The sequence below is a fragment of the Mus caroli genome, chromosome 11, assembly GCF_900094665.2.
Source record: "Mus caroli chromosome 11, CAROLI_EIJ_v1.1, whole genome shotgun sequence".
Lineage (NCBI taxonomy): Eukaryota > Metazoa > Chordata > Mammalia > Rodentia > Muridae > Mus > Mus caroli.
The window spans coordinates 93151436-93165864 of record NC_034580.1 but is presented as its reverse complement, the minus strand read 5'-3'; the positions used below and the strand labels follow the sequence as shown (position 1 = coordinate 93165864).

The 14429-nt window shown below is 45.5% G+C and overlaps 1 protein-coding gene across 2 annotated transcripts in view; it reads right to left on the bottom strand.

Moving 5' to 3' along the window:
• Socs7 (suppressor of cytokine signaling 7) overlaps nucleotides 1-14429 on the bottom strand; it is a 36104-nt gene that overhangs the window by 8345 nt on the left and 13330 nt on the right. Inside the window, exons 3-9 of one of the 2 annotated variants that reach the window (XM_021176739.2) lie at nucleotides 13482-13586; nucleotides 12928-13029; nucleotides 11959-12089; nucleotides 11312-11480; nucleotides 7633-7761; nucleotides 1587-1722; nucleotides 998-1148 (exon numbers count right to left, since the gene is read on the bottom strand). In XM_021176739.2, the coding sequence (XP_021032398.1) occupies nucleotides 1028-1148; nucleotides 1587-1722; nucleotides 7633-7761; nucleotides 11312-11480; nucleotides 11959-12089; nucleotides 12928-13029; nucleotides 13482-13586 (893 nt within the window). In that variant the 3' untranslated portion in view covers nucleotides 998-1027. The remainder of the gene's footprint in view (nucleotides 1-997; nucleotides 1149-1586; nucleotides 1723-7632; nucleotides 7762-11311; nucleotides 11481-11958; nucleotides 12090-12927; nucleotides 13030-13481; nucleotides 13587-14429) is intronic. The other variant, XM_029483627.1, reaches the window with a different exon arrangement.

Sequence of the window (14429 nt, the reverse complement as noted above, 5' to 3'; positions counted from 1 at the left end):
CTGTTCTGGAACTCACTTTGTAGACCAGGCTGGCGTCGAACTCAGAAATCCACCTGCCTCTGCCTCCCGAGTGCTGGGATTAAAGGCATGCGCCACCATGCCTGGCCCGACTTTATTTTTGTGGTGTGTATGTGTGAGGGTTGAAACAGGAACTCATGAAGTTGGCCTCCAACTTGCTATGGTGCTAAGGCCAACCTTGAACTCTGATCCTATGGCCTCCACTTCCTCAATGCGGGGACTACAGGTATGTGCCTCCATGCCCTGTATTTTATTTTTTCGAACATTTACTTTGCAATGGCAGAGAAGAGGCAGGCTGCTTTTTCTCATTGCCATCTCAAGCTGTAAGCCTTGGAAAAACTCTTACTGCAATGCATGCCTTTTGAAAATAAAGGCATTCATTAGTTCCTTTAAGTTTATCTCCCCATTGGGCTCTTGCTTTCTGTATCATACAGGCAGTATCCTGAAGACCAGCCAAAGCAAATATGCAGTCACACTGTGCCTTACTTATGCTCAGTGCTAAGCTTGCACACTACGATCCTCTTTGCTAACAACTTCCAAGTGCTTGGATCACAGGTATATCACGTGTTCAGCTTGGTAAGGAGTAGTAACTAGGAATCAAGCTTCGGACCCTGTGAGCGCAGGCAGGCAGGCTCCTCCTGAAATATATCCTCAGCTCTCCCTTTTACTTCTTAGTTTCAGATAGGATCTGACTAATAAATTAATTGAATCCACAACTGTAGCTTAAAAAGGCTTGGCTTGGCAAATACTCTATAAGGCTGCAGTTCTCAACCTGTGGGCTGTGACCCCTTTGGCAAACCTCTATTTCCAAAAATACTTTTATTAGGTTGAGAACCAGTGGTTTAGGGCCTTCGTGACTGCTGTGTTTTTCTTCAAATGAAACGATGTACCATCGGAGAATCAATTATCAGACAAATTTGTGGGTCAGGAAGTAACCTAGTGCCTAGGCTTGGCAAAGAAAGAGACAGGATGTTCCTACCTTCATGTTCAACAGCAGGGGTCCTTGCTGCTACGTGGAAGGCTCCACCTCTTGCTTCTGTTTGGAAATGAGCTGCGCTTCCTTTAGGGACAGGTACACCTCTTCCTGAGGATCATAGTAGTAGAACTTTCGAATGTAAGAGATCAGAGGTCTGTGAAAAACAAGGAGACAGAGTGTACCATTTACAGGGACATTTCTCAGGAACTATGACTTCGGTTTCCTTTAAGAAAACATCTCTTGCTTGGAGCCCTCCTCCCTTCTCCATTCCTTCATATTGTATGACTACTGAGCAGCCTTTGCCAACGTGACAGAATTCTCACCTTCCCATCCTTACACACTTCTGTCTCTCTCACTCTACTGTAGCGCACTCTGCCCACGGCCTGCAGTGTGAGGCCAGCACACACATCTTCCTCCCTTTGCTGCAATGTCACAGCTCTAGAGTCAAGTGCTAAGACATAAAGAATCGAAAGAACACTGCCTACAAACGCTTACGTCAGGCTTGGCCTCCAGGAGCAGCTTGCAAGTGTCAAAGGCACTTCCATTTCTAGTTCACCCCCCCTCCAAAACAACCCTGACAACCCCATTGTACTTAGGCAGTGGCAGATCCGGAATATGATCTATTCGGACAAGCTGCCGGATCCGGAATCTGCAAAGATGCTGGAGGGACTTGACATTGCTGAATCTGGACACTGGATAGAGCAGCTGTACTGGAGTTGGTGGCAGTCCTTCAAGAATAAAACCAAAGGAAAATACTCAGAATAACGAAGCTAACTACAGCTCCCAGAAGTGCTGTGCGGAGGATGTCACAGGGCTATTTTAGAGTTCATGTATATACTCTGTGTTAGAGCCCCTTACAAAGGGCTGTTGAGAGCCATCTGTGAGAGCACCATTACCATTCAAGGGAATTTCGTGTCCTCTGATTACCTCCTCAGCAACATTTTGGTTTATTGACAGGCTAGCCTCAACCTAATGCAATCCTCCTGTCTTATGAGTACTGGGACCACAGATTTAAGTCCCGATACTTGGCTTCCAGAACCACTACTCTTCTTCTTTATGTTTTCTTTTCGAGACAGGGTTTCTCTGTGTAGCCCTGGCTGTCCTGGAACTCACTTTGTAAACCAGGCCAGCCTCAAACTCAGAAATCCACCTGCCTCTGCCTCCCGAGTGCTGGGACTAAAGGCGTCTGCTACCACTGCTGGGCCCAGAATCACTCTTAATTGTGGAAACTAGCCCAGTGAACAAGACCACGCTAGAGCCTGCTTGGGACCAAGGGACCAAGTCCAAGCGTGAGGGTCTCAGGGAAGGACAACCCAGAGCCTCCCTGTTGGGAACAGGGATACTTGTGCAGCACTATTTAGCAGTATCTTAAAGATCAGGGCTCAGGATATTCAGAGGTACAGTGGTTTGAATAGCCTTTATGGCCAGAAAGGGTCACATGTTGAGAGGCCAGTCCTCTCTGTGGAGGTTTTGGTACAGAATATTTCAGCTCTGAAAGGCCCCACAGCATTCCAACTAGTGAGCAGGAAGGGGGCAGGTGGAGCTGGTATCCAGGCTGCCACTCCTGCAACTGTCTACTCCGGCCAGGCCAGGCCAGCTTGGTACTTTTCTTCCCTCGCTAGTCTCCCTCTCCTACTGGAGCTTAGGCTGGGTTACAGGAACAACACCGATGCTTCTGAAAGACAGCTACTACAGCTGCACAAGCTGGGCCTCATGCGACAGTGCTCAGGTGCCTGTCCTGTGTGCCTGCCAGGCTCCAAGCAAACACTCCTACATGGGTCAGAGCTCCTGTGCTGGGGAAGCCCAACCCCCACAGTCAATGCCACAGAACCCAGCCACCAAGGACAAGGACGTCAGGGACTAAAACATTCAAATGAACTAACAATGTTCTGGTTTCTGTAAGCAAAGGGACTATTAAGATTAAGAGAAGCAAACTAAAAAGGTGAGAAGTGGACTGGAGAGATGGCTCAGCGGTTAAGAGCACTGACTGCTCTTCCAGAGGTCCTGAGTTCAATTTTCAGCAACCACAAGGTGGCTCACAACCATCTGTAATGAGATCTGATGCCCTCTTCTGGTGTGTCTGAAGACAGTGATAGTACACTCACATTTGGTTTTTCAAGATAGGATTTTTCTGTGTAGTCCTGGCTGCCCTGGAACCTGTTCTGTAGACCAGGCTCCAGGCTGGCCTTGAACTCAGAGACCTGCTTTTGCCTCCTGTGTGGGAGGACTAAAAGTGTGTGACACCACACCCAGCTAGGAATTATTTTTTTAGCCACTGTCATATCCAAAGAAATACTACAAACACAACTGATTAGAAAATAAAATTCTACCATTACTGGGGTTTAATTTCAAACAGCTTTAAAATTTTTTGATTGAAGGCCTGAGGAAAAAAGGAAGTGAAGGCTGTAGATTGTCTCCAAAGCCACGTCATGGTTGCTGACGTGTTCCCTCATGAGGGTCTATCAGGAACTGCACTAGAGGCCACTAATGTACTATTTTAGCCAAGAATGTACCTTCATTCTGTTTACAGCTTGAGAACCTGAGAAAAAGGAAAGCTAATGGACTAATTTGTTTGGCAAAGAAAATTTCAAATCCAGAGAGTGTTCAGGCTAGTGCTGAGAAAGCAGTTGTAATTGTTAGAGACCAGCACCACTGAAGAGAGAGTGCCTGTCTTCATTAACACAACAGGAAGGCGTCCCGAAGGAAAGCTCTGCCCTTAGAGGTCCATCTTGTGTGTGAAGACCTAGATTCATTTTAACAGAGAGTCCAGGCTCACAAACCCCCGGAACCCAGGAAAGCCGGAAGTGTATAGCCTGCTTGATTCTATAGGAACTCACAGTTAAGACCTTGGACTTGGCTGGGCAGTGGTGGTGCACGCCTTTAATCCCAGCACTTGGGAGGCAGAGGCAGGCGGATTTCCAAGTTCGAGGCCAGCCTGGTCTACAGAGTGAGTTCCAGGACAGCCAGAGCTACACAGAGAAACCCTGTCTCGGGAAAAAAAAAAAAAGACCTTGGACTTTTTTTAAAAGCTGGTGATGGGTCGGCAAGGTGGCTCAATGGGTAAAGACACTGAATTCAAGCCCGGCAGCCTGAATTCAATCTCCAGAGCCCGTATGGTAGATAGAAGGAAAGACCCAACTCCAGTAAGCTGTCCTCTGATGGTTCATGAGCACTAGGCATACAAATGTATATGCATATACACAAATAAATAAACACAATTTTTTTTAATTAAAAAGAAGATGAAATTGGCTGGGCAGTGGCACCCGCCTTTAAGCCCAGCACTCACAGAGGCAGTGGATGTCTCTGAGTTCAAGGCCAGCCTGGTCTACAGAGTGAGCTCCAGGACAGCCAGGGATACACAGAGAAACCCTGTCTTGGAAAAACAAAAAAGATGAAATTGCTAAAGACAATGGGGATCTTTAAAGTCAGTTGGAATATATAATATATATTATTAACATGGCCATGAGCATCTAAGGAGCAAGAGGTGGAGTGGTGATAGTTAGCATGGCCATTTAACAGATCACCATTTAATAGAATCACCGTGGATGCTGTGAGCATGGCTGTGTAGAGTACACTTCATGATTTTAGCTGAGGCAGGAAGACCCATTCAGGTAAACACTGATACAAATGAAATAAATCGAAAGAATAAAATTTACAATTTAAAGAGAGATTTAAAGTTGGGTGCAGTGGTGCATGCCTTTAGTAGCAAAATTGGGGGCAGGGTGGGTTGGGAGTGGGGTGGCACAGAGGCTGGCGAATCTCTGAGTTTGAGAGGCCAACCTGGCCTAATGAGTTCTAGGAAAGCCAGGGCTATAGAAAGACCTTCACAGACAGACAGACAGACAGACAGACAGACAGAGAGATTGATTTTTTTTTTTTTTTTTTTTTTTTTGTTTTTCGAGACAGGGTTTATCTGTATAGCTCTGGCTGTCCTGGAGCTCACTTTGTAGACCAGGCTGGCCTCGAACTCAGAAATCCGCCTGCCCCTGCCTCCCGAGTGCTGGGATTAAAGGCATGCGCCACCACGCCCGGCTGAGAGATTGATTTTTAAGATATCAAACTGGGGTAAGACTAAATTTTAGGGTATAGGGAAAGGTATTTCAATAATCCCAGTATTGATAATAGAAAAATGCACACTTATGCCAGCACTTGAGAGGTGGAGGCAGGAGAATCAGGAGTTCAAGGTCTCCCTCAGCTGTATAGTCAGTTTGAGGCCAGTAAGGGCTTCATGGCATTGCCTAGAAAAAAAACAAGCAAACACAAGGACGTCTTGTCAGCAGAGTGTGCAGTGACAGCAGTGCCAGCATGGTTTCCACCTTACACCTAGGAACTGGTATGGCTACTTCCTTCTCCACAAAACATCCAAACTGGATCAGCCAAGCCTCTGGATGGAATAATGATTTCACAGGAAATTCAAAGAACCATATTGTAACCATGGAGGTTACAATAAGTAAATTACAGGCAGAACAATATTTTATTTAAAAATATTCTTTTTTTCTTTTTTATTTATTTATTTTTTGATTTTTTTAAGATAGGGTTTCTCTGTGTAGCCTTGGCTGTCCTAGAACTCACTTTGTAGACCAGGCTGGTCTCGAACTCAGAAATCCACCTACCTCTGTCTCCCGAGTGCTGAGATTAAAGGCGTGCGTCACCATGCCCAGCTTAAAAATATTGAGACAGGGTCTTATTCGATAGCACTGACCTGGATGTATTTAAATTTTTGTGACTGCAGCTTACACCTATAATTCCAGCGCTTAGGAGGCTAAGGCAGGAGGACTGCCACAAGCTTAGCACTAGGCTAGGCTACACATCAAGTGCTGAGATCAGAAGTTCACTGTCACCTAGGGAGCACACTTGAAGTCAGCCTGGGATACACCAGACACCACCTCCCAAAGCAAATAAATATATAGAGAAAGAAATAGACAGACAGAAACAGACAGCCGAGAATGTGGTTCCTCTCCAGAGCACGCCCAGGATGCTGGATTGTGTGGGGACTAAATCTAGGGGACTAAGCTAAATGTCCTATCCCAATTATCTACAATTTTAATAGACTAACCTATTAGTTAACTTAAGAGTTGAGATATTTAAATTAGAAACTTGACTTCCTCTTAGTAGGCATTCAATAAACAGTAGTCAATACTTCAAACTCTAACTCGTGTACAATATTAGAAATCTTAGCTGCAATTTCTGAAGATAAAGTACATTTGTGGGATAAAAAGAGCTGTATTGACGCAGCCCGAGACTCCAAGTCTCTCAATCTGCTGCGAGCAGGGACGTTCCAGAGTCAGGAGACACCTCACTGAGAGTCGCCTAGATTACCAATAAGCAGAGCTCCTCCCCTTGTCCCTGCAAATCACTTCATTTTTCTCCATCCCTTCCTGAAGGCTGGGAGTTCCCTCAGGGCATCAGCTAGCTGACTTTTTATACTAAGTTACAAATAAATGTTTGATAAATAAATATCCATTATATCCACAAATGTTAAAAATTGCTAAGCAGCCTCAATGGTATGAAGAATTCTAACATGTTCCTTCAACTAAGACAAACACATGAGCCCCAATGGTGTTGGCAGCACTGTAGCAAATACCAAATGAAGTGAGAATTAATACAGTTCACACCCTGTCGTGCCTTATTTAAATCACCAACATTATACAAACATCACTGTCACCTGGTCCAATCCTGTTCCTGATGTTCTGCCCGAGGCTCCCCAGCAACTCCTACATTTTAGAGCAATTTCTTGGCACCCTGCTTAGGAAGCTAATTTGATTCAAAGTGAAAGCATGAAGCTCTTGCTTTTCTGTTTGCTTCCTACAGATTCCTCACATAAATGTGCTTGTCAGTTTTCCTTACCTAATGCTAAAAGCCAAGTTCTTCTAAACCATTCCTCCACCTCCTCTGATAGATACCAGGCAGATAACTTCTTCAGTGGGCTGGCTGACTTGACTATATGATCACACTAGTGAAGCCAAGAGCAGGGCAGTGCTCCCATGTGAAGAAAAGTCTTTGTTTTTCAACACAGTGGAGATGTCAATATACTAAACAACAACAAGCCACTCCTGTTTGTCAGTTAGTACACTATGGACAAACCCTAGCAGGCATTTCTTAATAAACTACAACTGCACTCAGCCTGCAGACCCACTCACCACTGCCTTTCTGGTGAGTCCACTCTCACACCCCTGACCCTGGGGAAATGCCTGCAGAGGTCACACTGCCTGACTTCACAAATAAAAGGTAAGAAGCCTGCAACAGCAGCAAGGAGCCATCTCAATGTCAAGTGCTACACGATGCCTGGGCTTCAGCGATGGGAACAATTTTCTTATTCATGTGGTCAGAGAAGCAGAAACCATTCTTTAGAACATTATAGGATTAACGTACAAGGGCTGGCCTTAGTCACTGGACTCTGCAGAAGTGGTTGCTCCAATAGCAGGACAAACAGTTTTAGGTGTGGCCATTGTTTGGGGACTGGAACATTCTGGTAGAATATCACATCCTAGTTGGGTTTAATAATTATTGTAACTAGCAGGAGGCTGAGGCAAAAGGAGAGCTTGGGCAACATGGAAATACAAGGCCATCCTGAAATACAAGAGTAAGGCCTCTCTTTAAAAAGCAACAATAATAAATTACTGTAACTACAATTTTACCTGGGACCCTGGATCTCAGGAAATAGAGAAATTTCCCATTCTTGGAGTGCATGATGGCTCTCTTAATGAACTCCACCACCGACTGACAGCGATCCTCAAACTTGGGATGGCACCATAAGCTGAAAGTCCCTGGAATGGAAAACTAAGAGTAAATTTACAACCTTTTTAGGTGTGGTGTGGTGTGGAGTTCCTGTCATCAGGGCGCTCAGGAGTCTAAGGCAGGAAGATCTGAGCTAGAGGACAGACTGGGGTAGACAGCAAAACTCTAAAAATTAAAAAGAAAAACAACAAAAAAACCTCAAATGATCTAAGAGGCTGCTTTGAACATTTTAGTTTTTTGTTTGTGTTTTGTTGTTGTTTGGTTTTTTTGAGACCTGGTTTCTCTGGGTAGCTTTGGCTGTCCTAGAACTTGTTCTGTAGACCAAGCTGGCCTCAAATTCACAGATATCAGACTGCTTCTGCCTTCCTAGTACTGGGATTATAGGCATGCATCACCATCGCCCGACTAAACATTCTATTTTTTTATTTATTTATTTTTTTTTGGTTTTTCGAGACAGGGTTTCTCTTTATAGCTCTGGCTGTCCTGGAGCTCACTTTGTAGACCAGGCTGGCCTCGAACTCAGAAATCCGCCTGCCTCTGCCTCCCAAGTGCTGGGATTAAAGGCATGCGCCACCACGCCCGGCTCTATTTTTTTAATAACTAAATTATTAAAAATTAAATTTTAGGCCAGACAGTGGTGGCACACACCTTTAATCCTAGCACTGGGGTGGTGGAGGCAGGAGGATTTCTGAGTTCTCGGCCAGCCTGGTCTACAGAGTGAGTTCAAGGACAGCCAGGGCTACACAGAGAAACCCTGTCTCGAAAAAATAAATAAATAAATAAATTTTAGGGCTGGTGAGATGGCTCAGTGGGTAAGAGCACTGACTGCTCTTCCAAAGGTCCTGATTTCAAATCCCAGCAGCCATATGGTGGCTCACAACCACCCATAATGAGATCTGACATCCTCTTCTGGTGATCTGAAGACAGCTACAGTGAGCTACAGTGTACTTATTTATAATAATAAATAAATCCTTGGGCTGGAGCAAGCAGGGTGGACCAGAGCGAGCAAAGGTCCTAAATTCAATTCCCAGAACCACATGAAGGCTCACAACCATCTGTACAGCTATAGTGTGTAAATAAATAAATAAATAAATCTTTTTAAAAAAATAAATTCTAAACAACATTTTCACTCATTTTTTTTTTTTTGGTATGGNGGTAGCACACACCTTTAATCCCAAAACACTCTGTAGGCAGATCTCTGTGAGTTCAAGGCCAGCTCTATAGACTAAGTTCCAGGACAGCCAAGGGTACACAGAGACATCCTGTCTTGAAAATCCAAAACATAAAATAAACTAACAAAAGAAAAACAAAGATCTCAGAAGAATTTAGAGAGGCCAGCAAAACGACTCAGTGTGTAAAGGTACTTGCCAGCAAAGATGACATCCTGAGTCCTCAGCCTAGAACCAACAGAGGAGGAGGAAAGATGTGATCCCTCAGGTTTCCTGTCTATCATACACATGTGGTGACCTACACACGCTTGAACACATGCATTCACAAAATGCATGAATTAAAAATGTTTTAAAGCCGGGCGTGGTGGCGCACGCCTTTAATCCCAGCACTCGGGAGGCAGAGGCAGGCGGATTTCTGAGTTCGAAGCCAGTCTGGTCTACAAAGTGAGTTCCAGGACAGCCAGGGCTACACAGAGAAACTCTGTCTTGGGGGGGAAAAAAAAAAAAGTTTAAAAAAACAAATAATTAAGTTAAAAAAATAAGGATTTTCTTTTCCTTATGCATATCATTCTTTAAATGACTTACTCCACACTTGTATTTATAAATTCACCTGTCATACAGTAAAGACGCACATACTCTAAAGGATGTGAGAGGACCATAGTAAAAGCAAGGGCTCTCAGATCTAAGCCATGCAGAGTGCACACCATTCACTCTTTAGGGACGCACACGACAGGCACAGGGAAGCAAACTAAGCCTTCCCTTCTCCCACGCCCAGAGCGTTGTGAAGTTTCGACCTCAAACTCCAGCGTTCCAAAGGCAAAAGGGAATCTGACCTTCTGTGACTCAATCCTAGGTTCTGAGACTCATCCACAAAAGAACACAATTTGGAGCTGCAGCCTGGAGCCTCTGCAGCTCCTCTTACAGTGTCACTGAAAACGGTGAGGGTGTGTCCCATGTCAACAAGTACCAGACACAAAGCCTCTTTCTACTAAAGGTTAGAAAGAAAGGCCCTTAACCCACGAGCCACTGGGACAGCACTGAGGAGGGAGGCTCTTACTCCCTCACCTAGCAAGAACCTAACAGCCAAGAAGTATTCATCTCCCATTCCCAAAGTCTAGTCAATTAATAGTCTGTTTTAACCAAACAGCTCATTCTGAAATGCTGCATTTTGTATTTGGTTTATCTGTGATTCTGCTTCTTTGGAACTGCAGAAAAGTTGGCAGCATTGGCTTCTAACCACATCCCACTTCCAACAGTTACCTAATCCATGGCTTCTTTTTTTATAATTATTAACATTTATTTTTATTTTGGGTATGTGTGCCCCATGTGTGTGTGTACCCATGGAGGTCACAGGAAGGTATCAGATCCCCAAGAACTGGAATCACAAACACTTGTGAGCCACCCGACATGGATGCCGGGAACTGGACTTTGGTCCTTTGGGAGAGCAGCAAGTGTTCTCAACCACTAAGGCATCTCCTAACCAAACTCATGGCTGTTACCTCTGCTGCTGCTGCTGCTGCTCCTCCTCCTCCTCTCCCTCCTCCTCCTCTCCCTCCTCTTCCTCCTCCTCCTCCTCCTTGTTTTGTTTTGTTTTATAAAATCAGTTTTCCAAGAAAGGGCTCTGCCTCGTCTCTAGAGTGCTAGGGTTAAAGGTGTTTACCACCACCACCTGGAGACTTAATGACTTCTTGAACTTTTTCTACATATGATCCTATTTTGCCTACGAAATTTTACATGCAACCCCGGTGTGTAGGTATATAAAACAGGTATAAAGATAAAACATTTTCTGAAAACAAATCACAAAAAAATAGTTTTGTTTTTATTTTTCATTCTGTGAGACAGGGTTTCTCTCTGGAGACCAGGCTAGCCTAGAACTAAGAGGTCCGCCAGATTCTGCCTCTTGAGTGATAAGATTAGAAGCATGCACCAACATGCCCAGGTTTTTTTTTTTTTTTAATTATGTAGAACATATATAATTTTACTATTTTTTAAAGATGAAGATGAATTTGTCTGCTACTTTTACATAAAAAATTAAAACTTGGTGCCAGGCAGTGGTGGCGCATGCCTTTAATCCCAGCACTTAGGAGGCAGAGGCAGGTGGATTTCTGAGTTCGAGGCCAGCCTGGTCTACAGAGTGAGTTCCAGGACAGCCAGGGCCACACAGAGAAACCCTGTCTCGAAAAAACAAAAATAAAAACAACAACAACAAAAAGAATTAAAACTTGGGCTGGTCATAGTGGCGCATGGCAGGGACAGAATCAGTTCAAATCCCATCTTGGATATATAGTTCAAAGCAAGTCTGGCCCACCCACAAAAATAATAAAATTTTAAAAGGAGGGCGGGGGCTACCTCAGCCCAGGTAGGAAAAGGCAAAGCTGGAGAAAGGCTTTCCCGGGGCAGCAGCTCTTACCTCTATAGTGCTCCATTCTAGTGTGATGGGTGATACCCTGTGATCGAAAGCTGAGGCTCAGGATGTAACGAGGATCCGAGCTGTCTCGTACCAGGAAAGAACCATCTGGCTTCCCCTTCAGTTTCATCTCTGCATCTTCCCAATTCATAGGTCCCCAGTACCAGCCACACTAGACAAGATAGGGAATACTAACGTAGTTAACAGAGAATGCCAATGTCCTGAGCACAATCTGTCTTAGCAGGGGAGATTTCCCCCATTCTCCAAAACACCCGAGAAGCTAAAAGCCATTAACCCTTGTGCCAACCACAGCAGAGAGCACCAGGCTCCTTACACTTTTACTCTGTACCAGTCCTACATCTCATTACCAGTGCTCCTGTAAGGACCAGAAGGAACCAGGTCCATTTACCTAGAAAACCACCTTAGACTATCCCAAAGATTTCTCGGCAATCCTCTTCCATTATGTCTAACTTCTTCCCACCCAAATTCAGTCTCCTTACATTTCCTATGAAACAAACAATAGCCTACTGTCTAGCCACTGTGAATAAGGAGACACAGAAACTCCTCTTCCTCTAAAAACAGTAAGGACACCACAGACAGAGCTCAGGTGTGGGAGGAAAGGTGAGCTGCCAGCCCTCAAGCATCCCTACCTTTTCCAGCTCTCGAAGGCTGGCTGCAAAGCTGCTTGAGTCGGGCCGATAGAGGGGACACTGGAGGTGCTGTGGGGGCTGGCTGTGCAGGGATTCTGATGCTCTGATGGGAGCAATTCGGGGAAACGCATCTGCAGGGCAAGAGAATGGAGACCACTTGTTTATCCACACTGCTCCAACCCCTAGACTTCCCTTCCCCAAAAAGATGCTAACTGAAGAGGGCAAGGCATTAGAAGCTAAGCTGAGAGGGTGGGAGCCAAAGCAGTGGGAAAGAGCTGGATGGGCCGGAACAAAAAGCCGTGTGAGCTCGTGTAAGCCGTGAAGGATGAGTGGGGGCGTTCAACCCCAGAAAAGCAGTAGGGGAGCTGCTCACTAACCTGACTAAGGTGACTACTTCAGGGGCTTCACCAGCCTAGAGCGGTTCCAACTTCTCCCACCTCGAAGTGAAGTGCCGGTAAAGCAGCCTTGGAAATAGTGACTCGCTTACTGCCCAGGGAGAGTAAGGATTTTTGCCAGGGAAGTAGAAAAGAATGCTGATTTCATTCATTTTATTCCCTGGGTACTGGAGGCTGGCAAAGCAGGTATGGGCTACTAAATGCTTGGTACTTATTTACAAGGCTGCAGTAAATACCAAAAGCTTAGGAAAAAAAAAAACCACACAACTTTGATAACCAGCAATATAGTAAACCTCTTCACTGAACTGACATTAAGGCAATTTCTTAAGTGATATCTCCTCAGCAAAGCAGTCCCAGAAGCAGGAACCAGAAATCCCAGGCTTTTATTTCTAAGAAAAGTTAAGATTTACTTCCATAAGGAAACGGGTTAGGAAAAAAAGTTCTTAGACTCATTTTCAAGTTCTAGTCCAACCATGGGGATGGAGACTGAAGCTTTCTCCTAAGTTGTAATGTCCGTAAGCAGACTTCTCCCGTCCTTCCACTCTTACGAGTCTTGGCTCTAAACTAAGCTAACCTGGGGCGTGGGGTGGAGGAGGCGGAGGTAGGGGGAAAGACTGCAAGGAAGACCCCATCGGAGCCACAAGGACAGATGTAGGCAGCGTCCCACTGATATCATCTACAAGAGAGAACAAAAGCAAGAGGTTCAGCAAAATGAGCACACACAGCGAGGGGAGGGGAGGCAGAGGAGCGGATCCAGGCCCCGCTGGGGAGGCAGCCCGGCCTTCGTGCTACCTTTATGCACGGGCAAGTCATCCCAATCAGCTGTGCTTGCCTAGAAGCAGGAGAGTGAGGGTATCCCTAAGCAGCTCAGTCACAACAGACTGAGGACAAGTTGCATGGGAATCTACTCAACACATGGACAGTCAATACTGCTTCATGCAAATAAGATGCCCGCCCATCTAAGTGCCTGCAGAAATGACAAGGGTGTGCAGAAAGGGAAGGAAAATAACTGGGCTGGGCCATCAATAGAAACCGTTAACCTTATCCGGCCCCTGACCAAAGAGCAAGTCCCTAGAGTTCACCCTCCCTACAGGGCAAGATGGCAAAAGGGTGGGTTAGAGACTATACCTAGGAGGCTGAGGCTTCTTCTTGGAGGAGGAGGGGGAGTTGGAGGGTGTGGAGAGGTCAGGCCCCGTTGAGAAATGTCCACGTCCACAAGCGATACTGTCTCACCTGAGGGATTCACATAGCAAGCATGTTATAGAAGCACACTATCCAAAGCTGAGGCCAAAAGGAAAGAGGGACACAGGGCAAGCAAGGGAGGCCAGAGGGCAGAGGGTCCCTAAGCAAGGGAGGCCAGAGGGCAGAGGGTCCCTAAGCAAGGGAGGCCAGAGGCAGAGGCCAGAGGGTCCCTAAGCTCTGCAGGCTAGAATTACCCTGAACACCAACTGTCTTAAAATCTAGTTGTTGCTGGGTTGTGGCACACACACCTTTAATCCCAGTACTTATGAGGCAGAGACAGTGACTTATAAGTTCAAGATGGCCAGCTTGGTCTACAGACAGAGTTCCAGGACAGCCAGGGTTACACAGAGTCAGGATTTGTCTCAAAACACCAAAGCAAAAAGAAAAAAGAAAAAAAGTTCCTTGTTCTGGGTTAGCAAGGGGCTCTGAGGTCAGGAGCCTCGCTGCTGCTCTTGAGCAGAGCCACATTGTTTCCCACACCCACACAGTGGCCCTAAACTCCAGGCACACACACAGGATACGCGCGTAGGCAAAGACAGTAGGATGGCTCAGTAGAAAAAGGACTTGCTAGCAAACCTGATAATCTAAATTCAATCCCCAAGTCCTGTATGGTGGAAAAAGAATTGACTGTCAGTAAGTATCCTCTGACCTCCAAAGGCATGATGTGGCACACAGTCAGTAAACAAAGTGTAAATAAAGAAGCCTAAAATAATAATTTTTAAAAATTAATCATTTTAGCCGGGCGTGGTGGCGCATGCCTTTAATCCCAGCACTCGGGAGGCAGAGGCAGGCGGATTTCTGAGTTCGAGGCCAGCCTGGTCTACAAAGTGAGTG